Source organism: Erithacus rubecula (genome assembly GCF_903797595.1).
Source record: "Erithacus rubecula genome assembly, chromosome: Z".
Classification (NCBI taxonomy): Eukaryota; Metazoa; Chordata; class Aves; order Passeriformes; family Muscicapidae; genus Erithacus; species Erithacus rubecula.
Window position 1 is genome coordinate 16,403,013 of NC_136661.1, and position 14,531 is coordinate 16,417,543.

At 39.1% G+C, this 14,531-nt stretch overlaps 2 protein-coding genes across 3 annotated transcripts in view; one reads left to right on the plus strand and one right to left on the minus strand.

The window, feature by feature from the left end:
- The window catches only part of MTREX (Mtr4 exosome RNA helicase), a 41,742-nt gene extending 31,887 nt beyond the window's left edge, over positions 1–9,855 (minus strand). Inside the window, exons 1-11 of one of the 2 annotated variants that reach the window (XR_013777164.1) lie at positions 9,465–9,822; positions 8,650–8,781; positions 7,517–7,583; positions 5,787–5,849; positions 5,160–5,272; positions 4,234–4,408; positions 3,188–3,278; positions 2,714–2,838; positions 1,497–1,595; positions 614–716; positions 342–473 (exon numbers count right to left, since the gene is read on the minus strand). Coding sequence is in view for 1 of the 2 variants with exons in the window: in XM_079330416.1 (XP_079186542.1) it covers positions 342–473; positions 614–716; positions 1,497–1,595; positions 2,714–2,838; positions 3,188–3,278; positions 4,234–4,408; positions 5,160–5,272; positions 5,787–5,849; positions 7,517–7,583; positions 8,650–8,781; positions 9,465–9,580 (1,216 nt within the window). In the remaining variant the exon portion in view is untranslated. Of the gene's footprint in view, positions 1–341; positions 474–613; positions 717–1,496; positions 1,596–2,713; positions 2,839–3,187; positions 3,279–4,233; positions 4,409–5,159; positions 5,273–5,786; positions 5,850–7,516; positions 7,584–8,649; positions 8,782–9,464 lie in introns of both variants that reach the window. The other variant, XM_079330416.1, reaches the window with a different exon arrangement.
- Positions 9,856–9,901: 46 nt separating this feature from the next.
- Positions 9,902–14,531, plus strand: part of DHX29 (DExH-box helicase 29) — a 30,205-nt gene continuing 25,575 nt past the window's right edge. The window contains exons 1-4 of the mRNA XM_079330415.1: positions 9,902–10,126; positions 12,671–12,744; positions 13,541–13,654; positions 14,187–14,316. Of these exons, the coding sequence (XP_079186541.1) occupies positions 9,949–10,126; positions 12,671–12,744; positions 13,541–13,654; positions 14,187–14,316 (496 nt within the window). The 5' untranslated portion in view covers positions 9,902–9,948. The remainder of the gene's footprint in view (positions 10,127–12,670; positions 12,745–13,540; positions 13,655–14,186; positions 14,317–14,531) is intronic.

Consider the following 14,531-nt stretch of genomic DNA (forward strand, 5'->3'; position numbering starts at 1 on the left):
CTATTTTTCTAATGAACATAACATGGAAATTTTGAGAAATACTTTTTAATGATCAGTCTTATGCCATTATAGACAGAATTTAGGAACTTTAGTGTTATTATTACAATAAATGGCATACTGGAGCAAAAAATAGCTCAAAGTTGATGAACAGTTTGACACTGCAATGACCAAGTATTGTGCACCAATACTTTTCTACTGAATGTAGCCTGAAGTATCAACATAATAAATGAAAAATGCAGTATGTATTTTCCTTTTGGTTTCATACGGAATGTTCAACAGGAAAAGTAATATTTCACATTGAACTACATCTGTGAATAGAATTTCATTGGATTTATCTGTACCTGTATTGAAATCTAACTTTGTCATCTGAAGTGCATAGGCTTCACAGTCTTTCTTACTGAAGCTGAATATAATTACAGGTTGGAAATTCCTTTCCATGATCATCTTCACAATCTTAAAAACATTTGAAGGACCTGCAGAAAGATTATATTCATTTAAATTAAATTTTACAATAAAAAGTATCATATGGAGTAATTGAGACACAAGCACAACTTGCATAGAACTTTGAAAAAAATTTATACCAAAAATTACCTCAGAATGGGTTCAAACTCACCTTTCGTTCCTCCTTTCCTGCCTTTCTGATCCCCTTTTGCTAAGTCTCCTGCATCTCTAAGCACTTGCATCGCCGTATTAAAATTATCTTCTCTGAAATCTCCCTAAATGTAAAACACAACCTTTGTAAATAGTTATTACACAGCTCACTCAGCACTGCAGAGTCAGTACCATTACCCCACATATACACAGGTAAAAGGACAAAAGCAATGCATAAGCTGTTATCAAACGTTTACTAGATCAGTGCCACGACTTTGAATTACACTGGTGTGTCTCTGTAGCTACTGCTCATGGTTCTATCCACGACAATACCCACCATGCCTGACTTGCTGAATGACACAGTACCACAGTACTGACTTTTAGGAATGGCCACATTAAACTACACTGCCCAATGAAGACCTTCTTTCAAGTGGAGCACTACCGCTTGCTTATGGCATGAGCTACTGTTGAGCAAGCTAATGATAAATTTTAAACAAGTTTTTAGCTCAAAAACATCTAGAGAAGTAAAAGTACTTTGCTTCCTCAGCTAAAGTCGAATTGACATGCCACTGCATTTTCTTTTGAGTGAGAAACAGTACAAGGAACATAAACTATTTTGCAGATTTACAGAAAGCAGCAAAGGTTTTAGAAAACAAGCAAGGATGTGGGCAGTTAAGACATCTCAGGGAAGTATTACTCAGCTAATTACATGACATTAGATAAAACCCATTTCTTGTCTAATACTCCAAAAATCTAAAAGCAATTTAGAGATCACCATTACTCACTTGTACATAATTTTAACAAAAACATCCTTTATACAGCCTATCCAAATTTTGCAAGAGCTCAAGCTTTTAACTGGCTTAAATGAGGAAAACAATGTTTCAGACAAACTGAGCATTCCTTACATTTTCATCAACAACCAGATGAAGTCCATCTCCTCCTGCTGGAAATATATAATGCTGCAGTGGAGTGGGTCGATAGTCAGTGTAAATCACATGGCAAGGCTATAAAGAAAGAATTCACATAAATATTTTATAATTGCATTGTAGTATCGCTTGATGGAAAATCCAATACATTACTCTTAAAATATAACTTTCTAAAAACCAGAAAGTAAGGCTTTCAAAAATAAAGGTAACAAATTTTCTTTCCTGAATATAGAATTTGCGCTAATGACATCACTTAAGAAAATGAAAGTTTGCAAATGTTTTAGAACACAAGTTAGCTACAAAAATTCTGTCATGAACAAAAAAAGTAAAGAGAGACAGTATTTCTTTCAGCTTTTTCAAGACAGACTTAAAATATTAACATCTTCTAAAATCAAAGGAAAACCTGTTCATTTGTATTTTGTAAAAAAAGCCTGAAATATTACTAAAACACCTAAGAAAGACTCACAAGTAGGTGCGTCTTCATGTTCACCTAAAGGTTCATTTACGGTTTTGATGCATTGAGAAAGCTTGTCTGGACCAAAAACCTACTTTCTATATAACACTAAATACTGCATAAATCTGCATTTAAAAACCCCACAATCTAATGGTCTACAGCAGGAAGACAAGGTTTTGCACCAAGCTTAAATAGACCTAACGTAAGAATCAATCTCCAGGATATTTTTACAATTGGACCAACATCTTGCCTAGAACAATTTCCCCATTTCTAATTCATTAAGTCTGTGCTACAGAAGCATATCTTAGAAAAAAAACAAAATTTAAATCCTAAAGGTTACAGGACAGGATAAATTTCTTAAATAACATTTTTCTCACTTGCAAGCATATATAGTATTTCACACGGATTTAAGATTTGCTTTTGATTTCTACATGGCCTTTTACAGAGCTCTTCAGCTGAATTCTCCCAATAGCCTCTTGTCTATCAGCCCTCAGAAAATCATTGCATGCTCACCAAGTTTCATAACTCAGAATGCTTGCTGAAACAGGGCAAGTGCCTAAATAATTGTGGAAAATAAACTTTAAGAAATGGTTCTAAGTCTGCCATTCAAAAGCAACAGCCTATAGCAAAAGCTAAAGGAATACTGCTAGAGGAGATACTCAGAGGTCCAGTTATGAACCAAAGAGACAGCATTATGCCTGAAGATAAAAAGCATAGAGATACAGCATATCAGAAATATAACCTGTTTGTGAAGATGGCAGATCCATTCAGCAAACTGACGGGCATTTGGAATAGTTGCAGAAAGGAACACATAGTGTACGTTATCAGGAAGCAAAATAATAGTCTCTTCCCAAACTACACCACGTTCTGAAAATGGAAAGGCATATGGGAAATTTATGTGATAAAAGTATGTTTCTCATCCCTGAAGCCGAAGAACAGCATGCTTAAAAACAAAGTAAAACAAAAAAATAAAACAAATCTCCTCTACGCAAGTGGGGTTTATCAAATGCTCTCAAAGTCACTTTTGCTTTGGCAAAGAAAATACAAACTGCAACACATAATTATACAAATTCAGTAGGAAACAAATTATTAATTATTTATACAAAAAATGACAAGATTTTAGAAGAGAAAATAATAATTAATTCTTCAAAAGAAAAATCTATTGTTCTTGGGGAAAAAACCAAAGACTTGAAGAGAAATGGTACACAGAGGATACCTGTATCTCTCATGTAGTGAATTTCATCAAAAATAACCCATGCAACTTCACGCATAACTTCAGAGCCTCTGTAAAGCATACTTCTCAAGATCTAGAAAAGAAGTAAAAGTTGATCCCCTTCACATGAAACAACAGTCATGTTACATGGATATCAGTAAGAAACTGCCAGGATTTTTAGTCCACATTTGCATGAATATATACAATCATATTCGGCCCAAAATATAAAATCTTTTGAAGGCAGACTTTGAGAAGCCTTCCAAGCTCATTTCAATCTAACAATCTCACTACCTGAGAAAAACTGGTGTCTCTGAAAGGAACAGGAAAGAATGAAACAATTTTTTTCTCCAAGCTTCCAGTGGCAGATAATTGGTACAGGTCTACAAACAGACTTCTGCCAAGCCCTCTTTTTATCTTATCCTAATAGATAACCTCTCTGTGACTAAAATGAAATCTTTTTTCAGAAATCAAATAATTCAATCTCTCCAATCTTTCCCTACCAAAGTTATGCCTGCTCCTTTGAGGTAAAGGCAAAAAAGAAAGATTCCAACTCATGGCTGTATTTCTACAACAGAAATGTGAGAAAATTCTGTAAACAGTACTTTGCTACCAAAGGTGGAAAACTACATATTCCTCTAGAACCTACTATGAACCACTCAACTATCCTCCAGATTTTGCTCTCCCTATTTTGCCTTTCTAGAACAAAGTACTCACCATGGGACTTATGAAACCTGACTTTCAGTATTTCACATCTACAGAATACTCAATGTCTTGAGCACTCAGGAAATTAAATTCTGACTTTCTCCACATTAGAATCAGAAGTTCCTAACTTACAGTTCTAAAGCATAAATTCACAGAGATTCACCAACTTTTTAATAACCAAAATTTTCAAATAACCAAAAGTTATAACATTCATAATCATAATGAGTCAAAATGAACTTTAGAACATTTTCTACCCTAACAAGGCCAATTTAGTCTTTTAAAAAAGAACCTTCCCAATTAAAAAGGGTAGAAGGAAACACTAATCAAGAATTAATATCTGATCTTACCTCAGTTGTCATTACCAAACAAGAAGCTGTAGGATTAATGGTGACATCCCCAGTCATCAAACCAACATCCTGAAATTCTTCATACATCTCACGGTACTTCTGATTACTCAAAGCTTTAATTGGACTTGTAAATATCACACGCTGCTTTTCCCTCAAAGCCAGGGCAATTGCATATCTGCATTCAAACAATATCCACATTAACAGCTGTTAGGAAGACAGAGTGTATTACTTTGCTTAGGAACAAAATAAACTGTGCAATTCAGAACAGCAAGAGAATGATACACAGCATCTGAATCCATGCTCTATTTCATATCCAGATTAAGTTCAGTGCAACTACATATGCACCTTTGGAGAGTGAAAAATCCATGAACGCCAAGTTAGTTGATTTTTATGGACACAAGGATACATGCAGTTTAATTAAAAAGCTGTCACTGTGTCACAACAAACCAATTATTGCTTGAACCCATGATCTAATGTATCTTCATGTATATTTCACTTCTCACTTAAGGTCTGAACCAAACCCTGACAGAGAAGTTGCTGACTAACTTAAACCACTGCTTCTAACAAAGCAAAAAAAGCACAAAAAAAGTTCTTACTAGCTCTAAGCAGGAGCTAGAAAACAAAGGTATTTTCTCTAGATTTACAGAAATCTGTATTGAAGAAACTTCCATTTCAAGTACATATACAGCAACACCTTGACAATTTAAAAATAAAAGCTAAGCTTAAACACAAATTAAGCCTTTCACTACCCATTAAATAATAAAAGATGTAGTTTTTATATTCAAGAGTAGCCAATTCAATTCTAACACTAATGGACTGAACGTTGTATCAAGAAATTGGGATGCAACAGCTATTGATGGTTCAAGAAAATGACAGAAGGGACATCACACTGTTCTTTCATTAGACCCTGTTAGAAAAGTACTTACTCAGCACAAACAGTTTTACCAGCTGATGTGTGAGCTGACACTAGCACAGACTGGTTATTATCTACACAGAGAATAGCTTCTCTCTGGAAGGCATCAAGAATAAATGGATATTCCTAGAAAGAAAAAGCAAAAAACATTACAGAATTTTAAGAAAGACTTATATTTAACTAATTTTCTGGCTGACCTAGTGTGTAAATTAGAGGCAAAAATTAAATGCTGCAGACACTTGTAATTTCTGCTGATCTTAACCCAATGTTATACAATGACTTTGTATTTAAATATTTTTATCTCATATCACACCTACGATCTTTGCTTAGGTCTTGTTGTCATAGCAAATGAAAATCTTGCCCTGTTGACTGAATCTTCATCAATTTGCCAGCTTAGGAAGAGAACTAGAATGCTGCACCTGCCTGATGTTACAGAAAGAACTGACATCATAACAGCCTATCCACCTCATTCAACCACATAATTTTCTCTACTAAATTTTAAATATAGAAACATCAATTTTATTTATGACAGACCATCTTTTACAGACCTTACTGACAAAGTGCATAATTTTTCCCTCTATTCTCACTTACTATGTAAAGCATACACAAAAAGGAAAGGTAAGTGGAATCTACCACATACTTTTGCAGCTTTTCCAGTTCTTGGCTTCAGACCTGTGAATTCTTCATTTGCTGGAAGCGCAACCTACAAAATATATTCAAAATAAAAACATTTGCAGATACCTGTGCCCAAAGCAGTGACATTTCTGGCAACATGAAGTGTATTGAAAAGAAATTTGAATTTCTGTTATCTACAAGCCCATAATTCAAGGTTTATTCCTCCCTCTTAAGAGTTTTTCAATCAACAGCCTCAACAGTGCTGCTTCTCTCACACCCCTACTGTCTTGTGTGAGATATTACTGCTTCACCTACCTTGGAACACTTCTCAGCCAAGACATGATCATGTCTTCTGGCCAGTGAATGTTTGAAGTAATTACTGAGCTCCCTTTAATAATGTTCCCTTTCCAAATACATTGTATTTATATTGGTAACATTCCTGTTCACAATCAATGTATAGCATTTATTCACTTTAAATATATAAAGTCTCTTCAGTTACTAAGAGATGGCAAACCTTTACCAGACATCTCAAGGTAAAAAAAACTGCGTACACATATGGGCTTTAGAACCCTGATCAGCACTGTATGAACAGTTCCCTTATTACAGAAATCCAATGATACTGAGCCCTGGAATGTGACCCTAATTAACTTGAGCTAGCTCTGGAAAGCAGCACATAGAAGAAAAAGACCATAACAATGCAAGGAAGCTAAAATTTACATATTTGATTCTCACACAAACTCTTTCTGATAGTCACATATGAATGCAGGATGATTCAAGAAAACTTTAATTTAAGAAAGCATTAATAGTTTGTATTTTTTGTATTTGAATTTGTATTTATGTGTATCACCACCATTTGAAAATGGGTAGTTTTATTACTTTGCACATTAAAAACCTAGTTTTTCATTTTTACCAAAATATATTTTTCAACAGTAATCAGCTTTAGAAGAAAGCTGAATAAGAATAGCAAAATACTTCAAAGCACTGATCACACCATGAACAGAAACCTGTTTTACCAACCACTTGGTTTTTCTCAAATGTTCTTGGTACTTTACAAATATGGAAACCTATCAACATTACCATTGAGTCTTTCACAATCACTCATTTTATTCTAAGTATGATTGAAACTCCTTCTGGTAAGATATCCTACTAATTTTTAAAATGCATTTTGTGCATGCTCAGTGTCAGATACAGAGTTCAAACTTTTCACAACCTTAAACACAGTATGAAATACTGTATCTGCTGGAGTGAAGGAAAGCTTTGTAGAGGGATCAGGACAGACTGGATCAATGGGCAAAGACCAATGGTGTGAAATTCAGCAAGGTCAAGTCCCAAGTCCTGCCCCCGGGCAACATCTCTAAGCAGCACTGCAGGCATCCCCAGATGGAGGGCAGTTTTTTCTCTGAGGTAACAAGCAAAAGCAGAATAAGAAATGACCTTAAACTGTGAATGGGGAGAGTGGACATTAGAAAAGAGCTGTGAAGAATTTGACCAGGCTGTCCAGAAAAGCAGCTATCATTCCTGAAGCCAAGTAAGAGACGTGTAAATGTGGCACTTGGGGACAAGGTTTAGGGGAGGATTGAGCAGTGCTAGGTTAACAGCTGGGCTCAATCTTAAAGGCCTTTTTCAACTAAAAAATTCTGTCATTCTGTGATATCATAATTGCAAGCAGAACAAAGAATATTGCATACCAGCACTAATACACACAATTAGGTGTAACAATTTTGTATTTTTCATGTGCTTTTTCACTGCACTCACCTCATGTGTACAACCTTCAACAGTTTCCACAGACTGCACCTTCACCTGAGGCATCAAATCTGTCAAACTAAAAAGATATGAGTTAGGATTGCCAAAAAGTACTCAAAAATCCTGTCTTTTTATAAACATCAGCATGTTGAAATTCAGTGCTGCTTTAACTGCAACATTAAAGAAAAAGGACGTACAGTCTTGGCATGGACAGGCTGCAGAGGTTACTGGCAGGACTACTACCTGTAAGTTAAAACTGTGCTACCATATAAATCTACTGTAGCTATTGACTCAAAAACTGCACTACAAAACAGCACTTGAGTCACATTTACTGACAAATTTTATGATTAAATTAGGACTTTTTCCAAGATACAATGAAACATAATTCAAGACCTGTACTCCTGCTACTAGTCAAGAGAGAGTAAGAGCAGCTTGGGAAAAAAAAAAAAAAAACAAACCAAATCCCAAGCAAAGGCCCCTTCTCTCTTGGCCACGAGAAAAGACTGGAGTACCAATGCATGAAACTGTTTACTTCTGATATATATATTTTACTGACACCACTAACACAGAAAATTACTTAAAATGTTGGCTCTGGTTCTGTTTCCTTCTATACATTTATTCTTTGTTTACGATGTTTCAAGAAGTCTTCTCATGAGCTTCTCACAGCAAGTATGATGTTGAGCTTCAGAAAAATTATGAGATACTAAAGGACAATGCAGCTACCATCTTACATTACATGCCTCAAAAGCCCTCTCTGTCTTATTTCCAATTTATTCTTCCTGTATCCCACGCCAACTATGTCATTCAATGACATGGTACACAGCAAGCTTGCTTCCTCTCATCTCCAGCTCTGTGTGATAGCTTTGATCTCAAGTCACCAATTCAAATGACTAACTACAAATTCATGAACACTTTCTATTGCAAAGACCCAGAGGTGTGCAGTGTTATTTTAAATACACCCAGTGTTCATCACTGCTGAGGCTGCACTGGCAGCATGTTCTCACTTAAACAGATAATGGCAAAAGAAACTTGTGCAAATCCATTTTTACAGGCAAACACTACTTTATATCAACTACTCCAAATTGGCACGTGGTCAATCAAGGTGGCTTGCTAAAACTACCTTACACATTAAGCCAAGCACTTACTTAACATCTTCTGATAAAACATCTTCCAATTTTGGTTTTTTTCCCAAAATGACATTTTCAGTACTATCAATCTCAACTTCCCGTTTTGGCTTTACTATTGCTGGTATTGAAGGCTTTTCTTCCAATCGTTTTCTGCAACACAAACACACAAGAAGTTTAATTTTTGCCTCATTTATTTATGTATTTTCAGAAAGAAGACAGATATCCTAAAGGCAATTATTATTACACTGCACTTGGGGAACAATCCAGGTAACTTCACTCACAAAAACACCCGTGGAATTTCAAACTACCTCCCAGATAAGCAGGCCACCAGACCCCCACACTTCCCAGCTGTCCACAGAGCCAGGGCTGGCTACACTTCAGTGCTAGGGATCCTGGTAAAGTGGGTCACAGAATTCCAGAATGGGTCAGGTTGGATGCAACCAAATCTGGACCAACCTCCCAATGTCCTGCAGCACATTGCCTAAGAATGGGTCCAAATGGTACTTAAATATGCCCAGTAGGGGAGACTCCACAAACTCTGAGTAATCTGTTCCAATGCACAGTCACCCACGCAACTAAGTTCTTCCTCATGTTCAGAAGAAACTTTCTGTGCATGAGTTTTAGCCTCTTTCTTCTTATGCTATTGCTCGGCACCACCAAGAGCCTGGCTGGACCCTCCCGGTACCCACCTTTCAGACAATGACATTCCCAAGATACCGAGGGGGTTCAGCAGCTCAAACACGCCGCCAGAAGCGGGGCCCAGAGTTACAGCCCTCACCCCGCCGCCAGATCATCCCCAGTACCACTGCCCCAGCCCGGCTCGGTGCCCTTACCCCGGCCTCCTGGCACCCTCGGCGGGGCCCGTTTTGCTCTTCTTGGCGCCAGAAGCAGCGGCGGCCGCATCCTCCTCGAACACGCTGAAGAGCTCATCCCCAAAGGCCTCCGCCATTTTAGCCGCGCTCCCAAAATGCCCCGCTCAGGGCCGGACACTTCGCGCGAGAAGGGCCCTTCCGACCCCGCCCCCCGAGGGGAGACGGGCACCTGCGCCCTGGCGCCGGTAGCCGCCCGCACGGCCCGTGCTGAATCCCGACCTCTATATTAGCCCGGGTCTGGATTTCGGTCCCGGTGCCGAACTCCTCCGTGAGCCACCGCCGGGCACACACCTGGCCCTTCGCTCCCGGAAAATTGTGTGCGAAAAGCCGAGGCAGGCCGCGCGGCCCGCGCGCATGCGCCGGGAGCCCTGGCCAATGGGAGGCGTCGGCGGCATACCTAGCGCGGTGCCCGGATGTGCGCGCGCGCAGGGCGGTGGAGGTCGCCATGGGCGGCCGCAACAAGAAGCAGCGCGCGGGCAGCGCGGCTCATACGGCCGCCACCGCCACCGCCACCGCCCGCGCCCGCGCCGCTCAGCCCGGGGTGGCCGCGGCCGCGGATCCGGCCAACCGGACCGCCCCGCCGCGACCAGCGCCCGCCTCCAAGGAGCCGCGTGTCAAACAAGGTACCGTGGCCCGCAGAACCCCGGGAACGGCCGTGCCGTGCTATGCTATGCCATGCCATGCCGTGCTATGCTATGCTATGCTATGCCGTGCCGTGCCGGAGGGGTGCCGTGCCGTGCCGGAGGGGTGCCGTGCCGTGCCGGAGGGGTGCCGTGCCGTGGCGGAGAGGTGCTGTGGCTGGAGGAGCAGTGCCCTCAGGGAGCCCCTGAAAGTGCGGCTGCCGCTGTCCGCGGCCTTATGAGGAGAGGCCGGCCACTGGACTGATGATTTCCAGCGTCGGGAGAGGTGGCTGGAATTGCTCCGCTCCTCATCTGGTTGGGCCTGGCTGTAGCCCGCCTTTCCTGTGTAGCTGGTTAAGGAAAGGGACTCCTCCCCTTCTAGTCGGCCCTAGTGAGGCCACGTCTGATCTTCTGTGTCCTGTTTTGGGCTCCTCCGTACAGGAAGGACGATGAGCAAGTGGAGAGGGTCACAAAGATGATACGGCTCCTTTTGAGGAGAGTCTGAGGGAGCTGGACTTGTGCAGAGAAGACTGAGAGGGGCCCACAGACAAGCATATAAATATTTAAAATTTATGTGCCAAGGGGATGGTACCAGACTCATTTCAGTAGTGCCCGGAAGGAGCAGCACAGGAGGAAGAAGTCCTGTACGCTGAGGTGGCAGAGCACTGGAACAGGCTGCCCAGGGAGGTCATGTCTCTCCCTTTCTGGAGACATGCAGAACTCACCTGGATTACTTCCTGTGATGCCTCATCTAGGTGATCCTGCTGTTCTGGGTTGGATGATCTCTAGAGGTCCTTTCCAGCTGTATCTATTCTATGATTCTGCTGCCAGGGGTGTCCCTGAGCAGATAAGCCTTGGTAGCATTGATGTGTTAATTATCGAAAGTCTTATTATTAGATTATCAGCAGTTCCTGTAAAACAAGTTCTTGGAAGGCGCTTTCCCAGAGCTTTTGATGTATGTGTTTGTTTCATATATTAACAAAATTAATACAATGTAAATTTGGGATTATTTTGTGGTTCTTTTTCTGTCTTAAAAGACCTGTTACAAGGCTAGGGGCATTTATCTATAATTTCTATAGATAAAATGAGGGATGACTGTTCTGAGTGCAGTCTAACTACTGCACTACTAATTACTAAAATTACTATTCTGAAGCACTGTGAGATGTCTATTTCAGTAAGCCAGCTTTGTCAGAATAGCCCATATAATATTAGAGCAGCTTGTGTTGCAGACCATGAGCAAATCAAATGAAATGGCCAAGGTGTCTGAGATCCCCACTTGTTAAGAAAATGTTTTGTAATCTTGTAATATAAGCATCCTGAATCTATTAATGTGTTCTGCTGTTATGAGTGTGGGCTCTACTAAGTGTATTTTCTGTGTCTTCCATTCCTCCAATAACCTTGGTACTCAGTCCTCTTCAGAAAATATACTCCTTTTCTCTCAGGATGTATACTGTGGCAAAAAGTCAGTTGGTGTAAATGAAAGCTAATTTGGTATATTCTAAAGAGCCAGTAAGTGCCAGTGAGTAGATTCTGAGTGCTGACAGCTGTTTATATCTCCTGTCCAAAGGCGATACACTTTTTTTGAAATGCAGGTACCAAAACCTGGTCTGATCTCAAAGCAGGCTCTCCCAGTGCTGTTCTGCAGGTGGACCAGCAGGAGTGAGCTGCTCAGCCCACCTGAGAAGGTCTGCTGGGAGGTAGCTGTGCCTCCTGGAGCAGCATGTGGCCACACAGACTGGTGGAAGCTGTGGCCTTGCTCAGTTTGTTTCTGCCTGTGCAGTACCAGGCACAGTATGTGTGCTCTAAAAGTGATGGAATTCAACAGCAAGCAGTGTGCTGTCAATCTAATGATAATAAATAGTTTTGTGAATTAGGGTTTGATTTTTTTAATAGCTGTTAAATGAAAAGTAATTAAGAATGACCAGAGCAGACCAAATGCTTCTGGAAGCCACTGCCCTCTCCTAGTTAGGGAACAAAAGCAGATATCTAGGCATCTGAACACATCACATGCAGTGATGCTACTGTAGTATATTCTTACAGGCTCTGCTAGCTGTGGCTAGGGTCTCCCTGAACCAGATGGAATTCTTTTTTCAATGCTTTCACATATCAGTTGATTTCTTTACTGCAAAGCTGTTCTGTCTGCCCTTGGACCTCAGTAAATGTCCACTGTCCATAGCTTTAGTGACAGAGGGTTCTGTTGCATAGCTCTTCACTTTGTAATAAAAATCCTCAATAGCCATGCTTGTTTTGAAACTGCCATTTACTTCCCTATTTGACAATCCTTTTTCAGTGTTCAGAAGAGCAGTCAATCCCCTTTCCTCTCATTATACTCTTTGAATTTTATATTTTGCTGCCAGGAGTCATAGCCATCTTCACTATTCCTTGTTCAAGGCCTGTTTTGATTATTTTGGTTGTTATGTACCTGCAAGTTTCTGGCAAGTTTGTGTAATAATTTGCACTAACCTCTGTTATATTAGCTCTATTTTAGTTACATTAGACAATGTTCTCTGTAGATTTTTGTAATTGATGGTTATTTGCAATTTGCAGGCCCAAAAACTTACAGCTTTGGTTCAACAACAGATTCCGGTGCTGCTGCAAATCTAGATAAATCTGTTCTTAAGGCAAGTATCTTGTTTACATAAAACAACTTAAATTTTTGTAGTACTGCTTTAGCTGAGTAAATATTTTATCAGGTCATGTATATACATCAGTAGGATGTTGTACATGTAAACTGCATTAATGAATGAGACAGTTGATGGTCTGGAGTTTGATTTTGTTTAGGGTTTTGAGTGTCCTTTAAGAAATAGGGGTAAATTACTGGGGTAGGGTAATGTCTTTTTCAAAATAACAAATAATACTTTGCATGCAAGACTTCTAGGAGTTAGGTCTGGGCTTCTGCTGTGCATGTGGATCTTTCTTCCTGTCAGAGAAAGAATACAGATTTTCTATAACAAACTTAGTAGCAAGTAAAGCTGGTTCATATTCTAGGAGAGTTTCAAATATTAGAATTACTGTACTAAATTTGTTTTTAAAGATGTTTTGGAAGGAGGATATCATGGATTGCATCTTGATGTCCAAATTACTATATGTGCTGAGGGGAAAGGCCTTGGCTTTTTTGGTAGAATTTTAATTTACTTCCAGTATCTTCCTTAACATACTAAATTTCCTTCAAAATAAAAATAGGCCTTCTTGGTAGTAAGGAATGAACTTTTCTATTTCAAGTAAAAGTGTATAGCTTGTGGAAGAAAAATAATCCTTTTCATAAGAGATGTTTAGGCCACTTACAGAAAGCTTGAAAAATTGGATTTTGAATGGCAGAGAGATTTTTGCATTGTTACATCCTTAGTCATGAAGAGCATTGACATGTCATAAAATCTTCTGGTGTTTACTTTGTGTCAAATATTTTTTTCTTTGAAGGTAACGATAAATGGTAATTTGGAGAAAAGGATTATTGATGTGATTAATAACCATAAAAACCAAAATGATGGCAAAGGAATGATTTCCAAAAGACTAACTACAAAGAAACTACAGGTACGGTTCAAAATTTTATTTTTCATTATTTATTCAGAATAAAGTTCATCTTTTGTAATTTTTATCAATGACACTTGTGTGTATTACACAATTGTACTGTGTGCAGTACAAGCCAGCAAGCATGCTTTTCAACAGTTATATCAACAATTAGTGAAATCAAGGAATATGCTTATTAGGAAAGGTATATCTTTATGGATTCAGGAACTAAAAAGATAGAGGAATAGTACTTTATCCAAATGTTTTAGGTTTCCTACATTTTTGACTCCATATACTGGGAAATTGCAGGTATGTCTTTACTTAGCTAGAAAATACTTTGTGTAGAGGCAGGAATGTGCACATAAATATGTGCACATATTTTAAAAAATATTATAAATTACGCAAAGCAGAATTTTCTGCTTAATTTTTGGATACTTTAATGCATGTTGTTGATCTCCTTTTAATGCTGGCTTTCTGATATGTGGGAAATAGAACTTCTCAATTATATTAGATTGCTAGATTAAATCCTAATCTTTTTTGGCTCTCTTATTTATAGGATGTATACATGGCTTTACAAAGATTCTCTTTTAAGACTGAGCACATTGAAGAAGCGATGAAAAATACACTTTTATATGGTGGTGATCTCCACTCTGCACTTGACTGGCTTTGTTTAAACCTTCCCAATGGTGAGCATGGGTGACAGAAAATAGTTTTGGACTGAAGAAAAATAGTAATTTTTCTTCTGCTAATGAGTAACATTACTTTTTCATAATTATAACTAAATACAATGTTCCCTTAAGTCTAGTAGTTGCAACAGTGTTCCTTTCCTAGATGCACAGCTGACTGGTTCTGGGATATTTTAATGTATGAAATCTTGTAGTCTTCCTGTTCCTACAGTAGA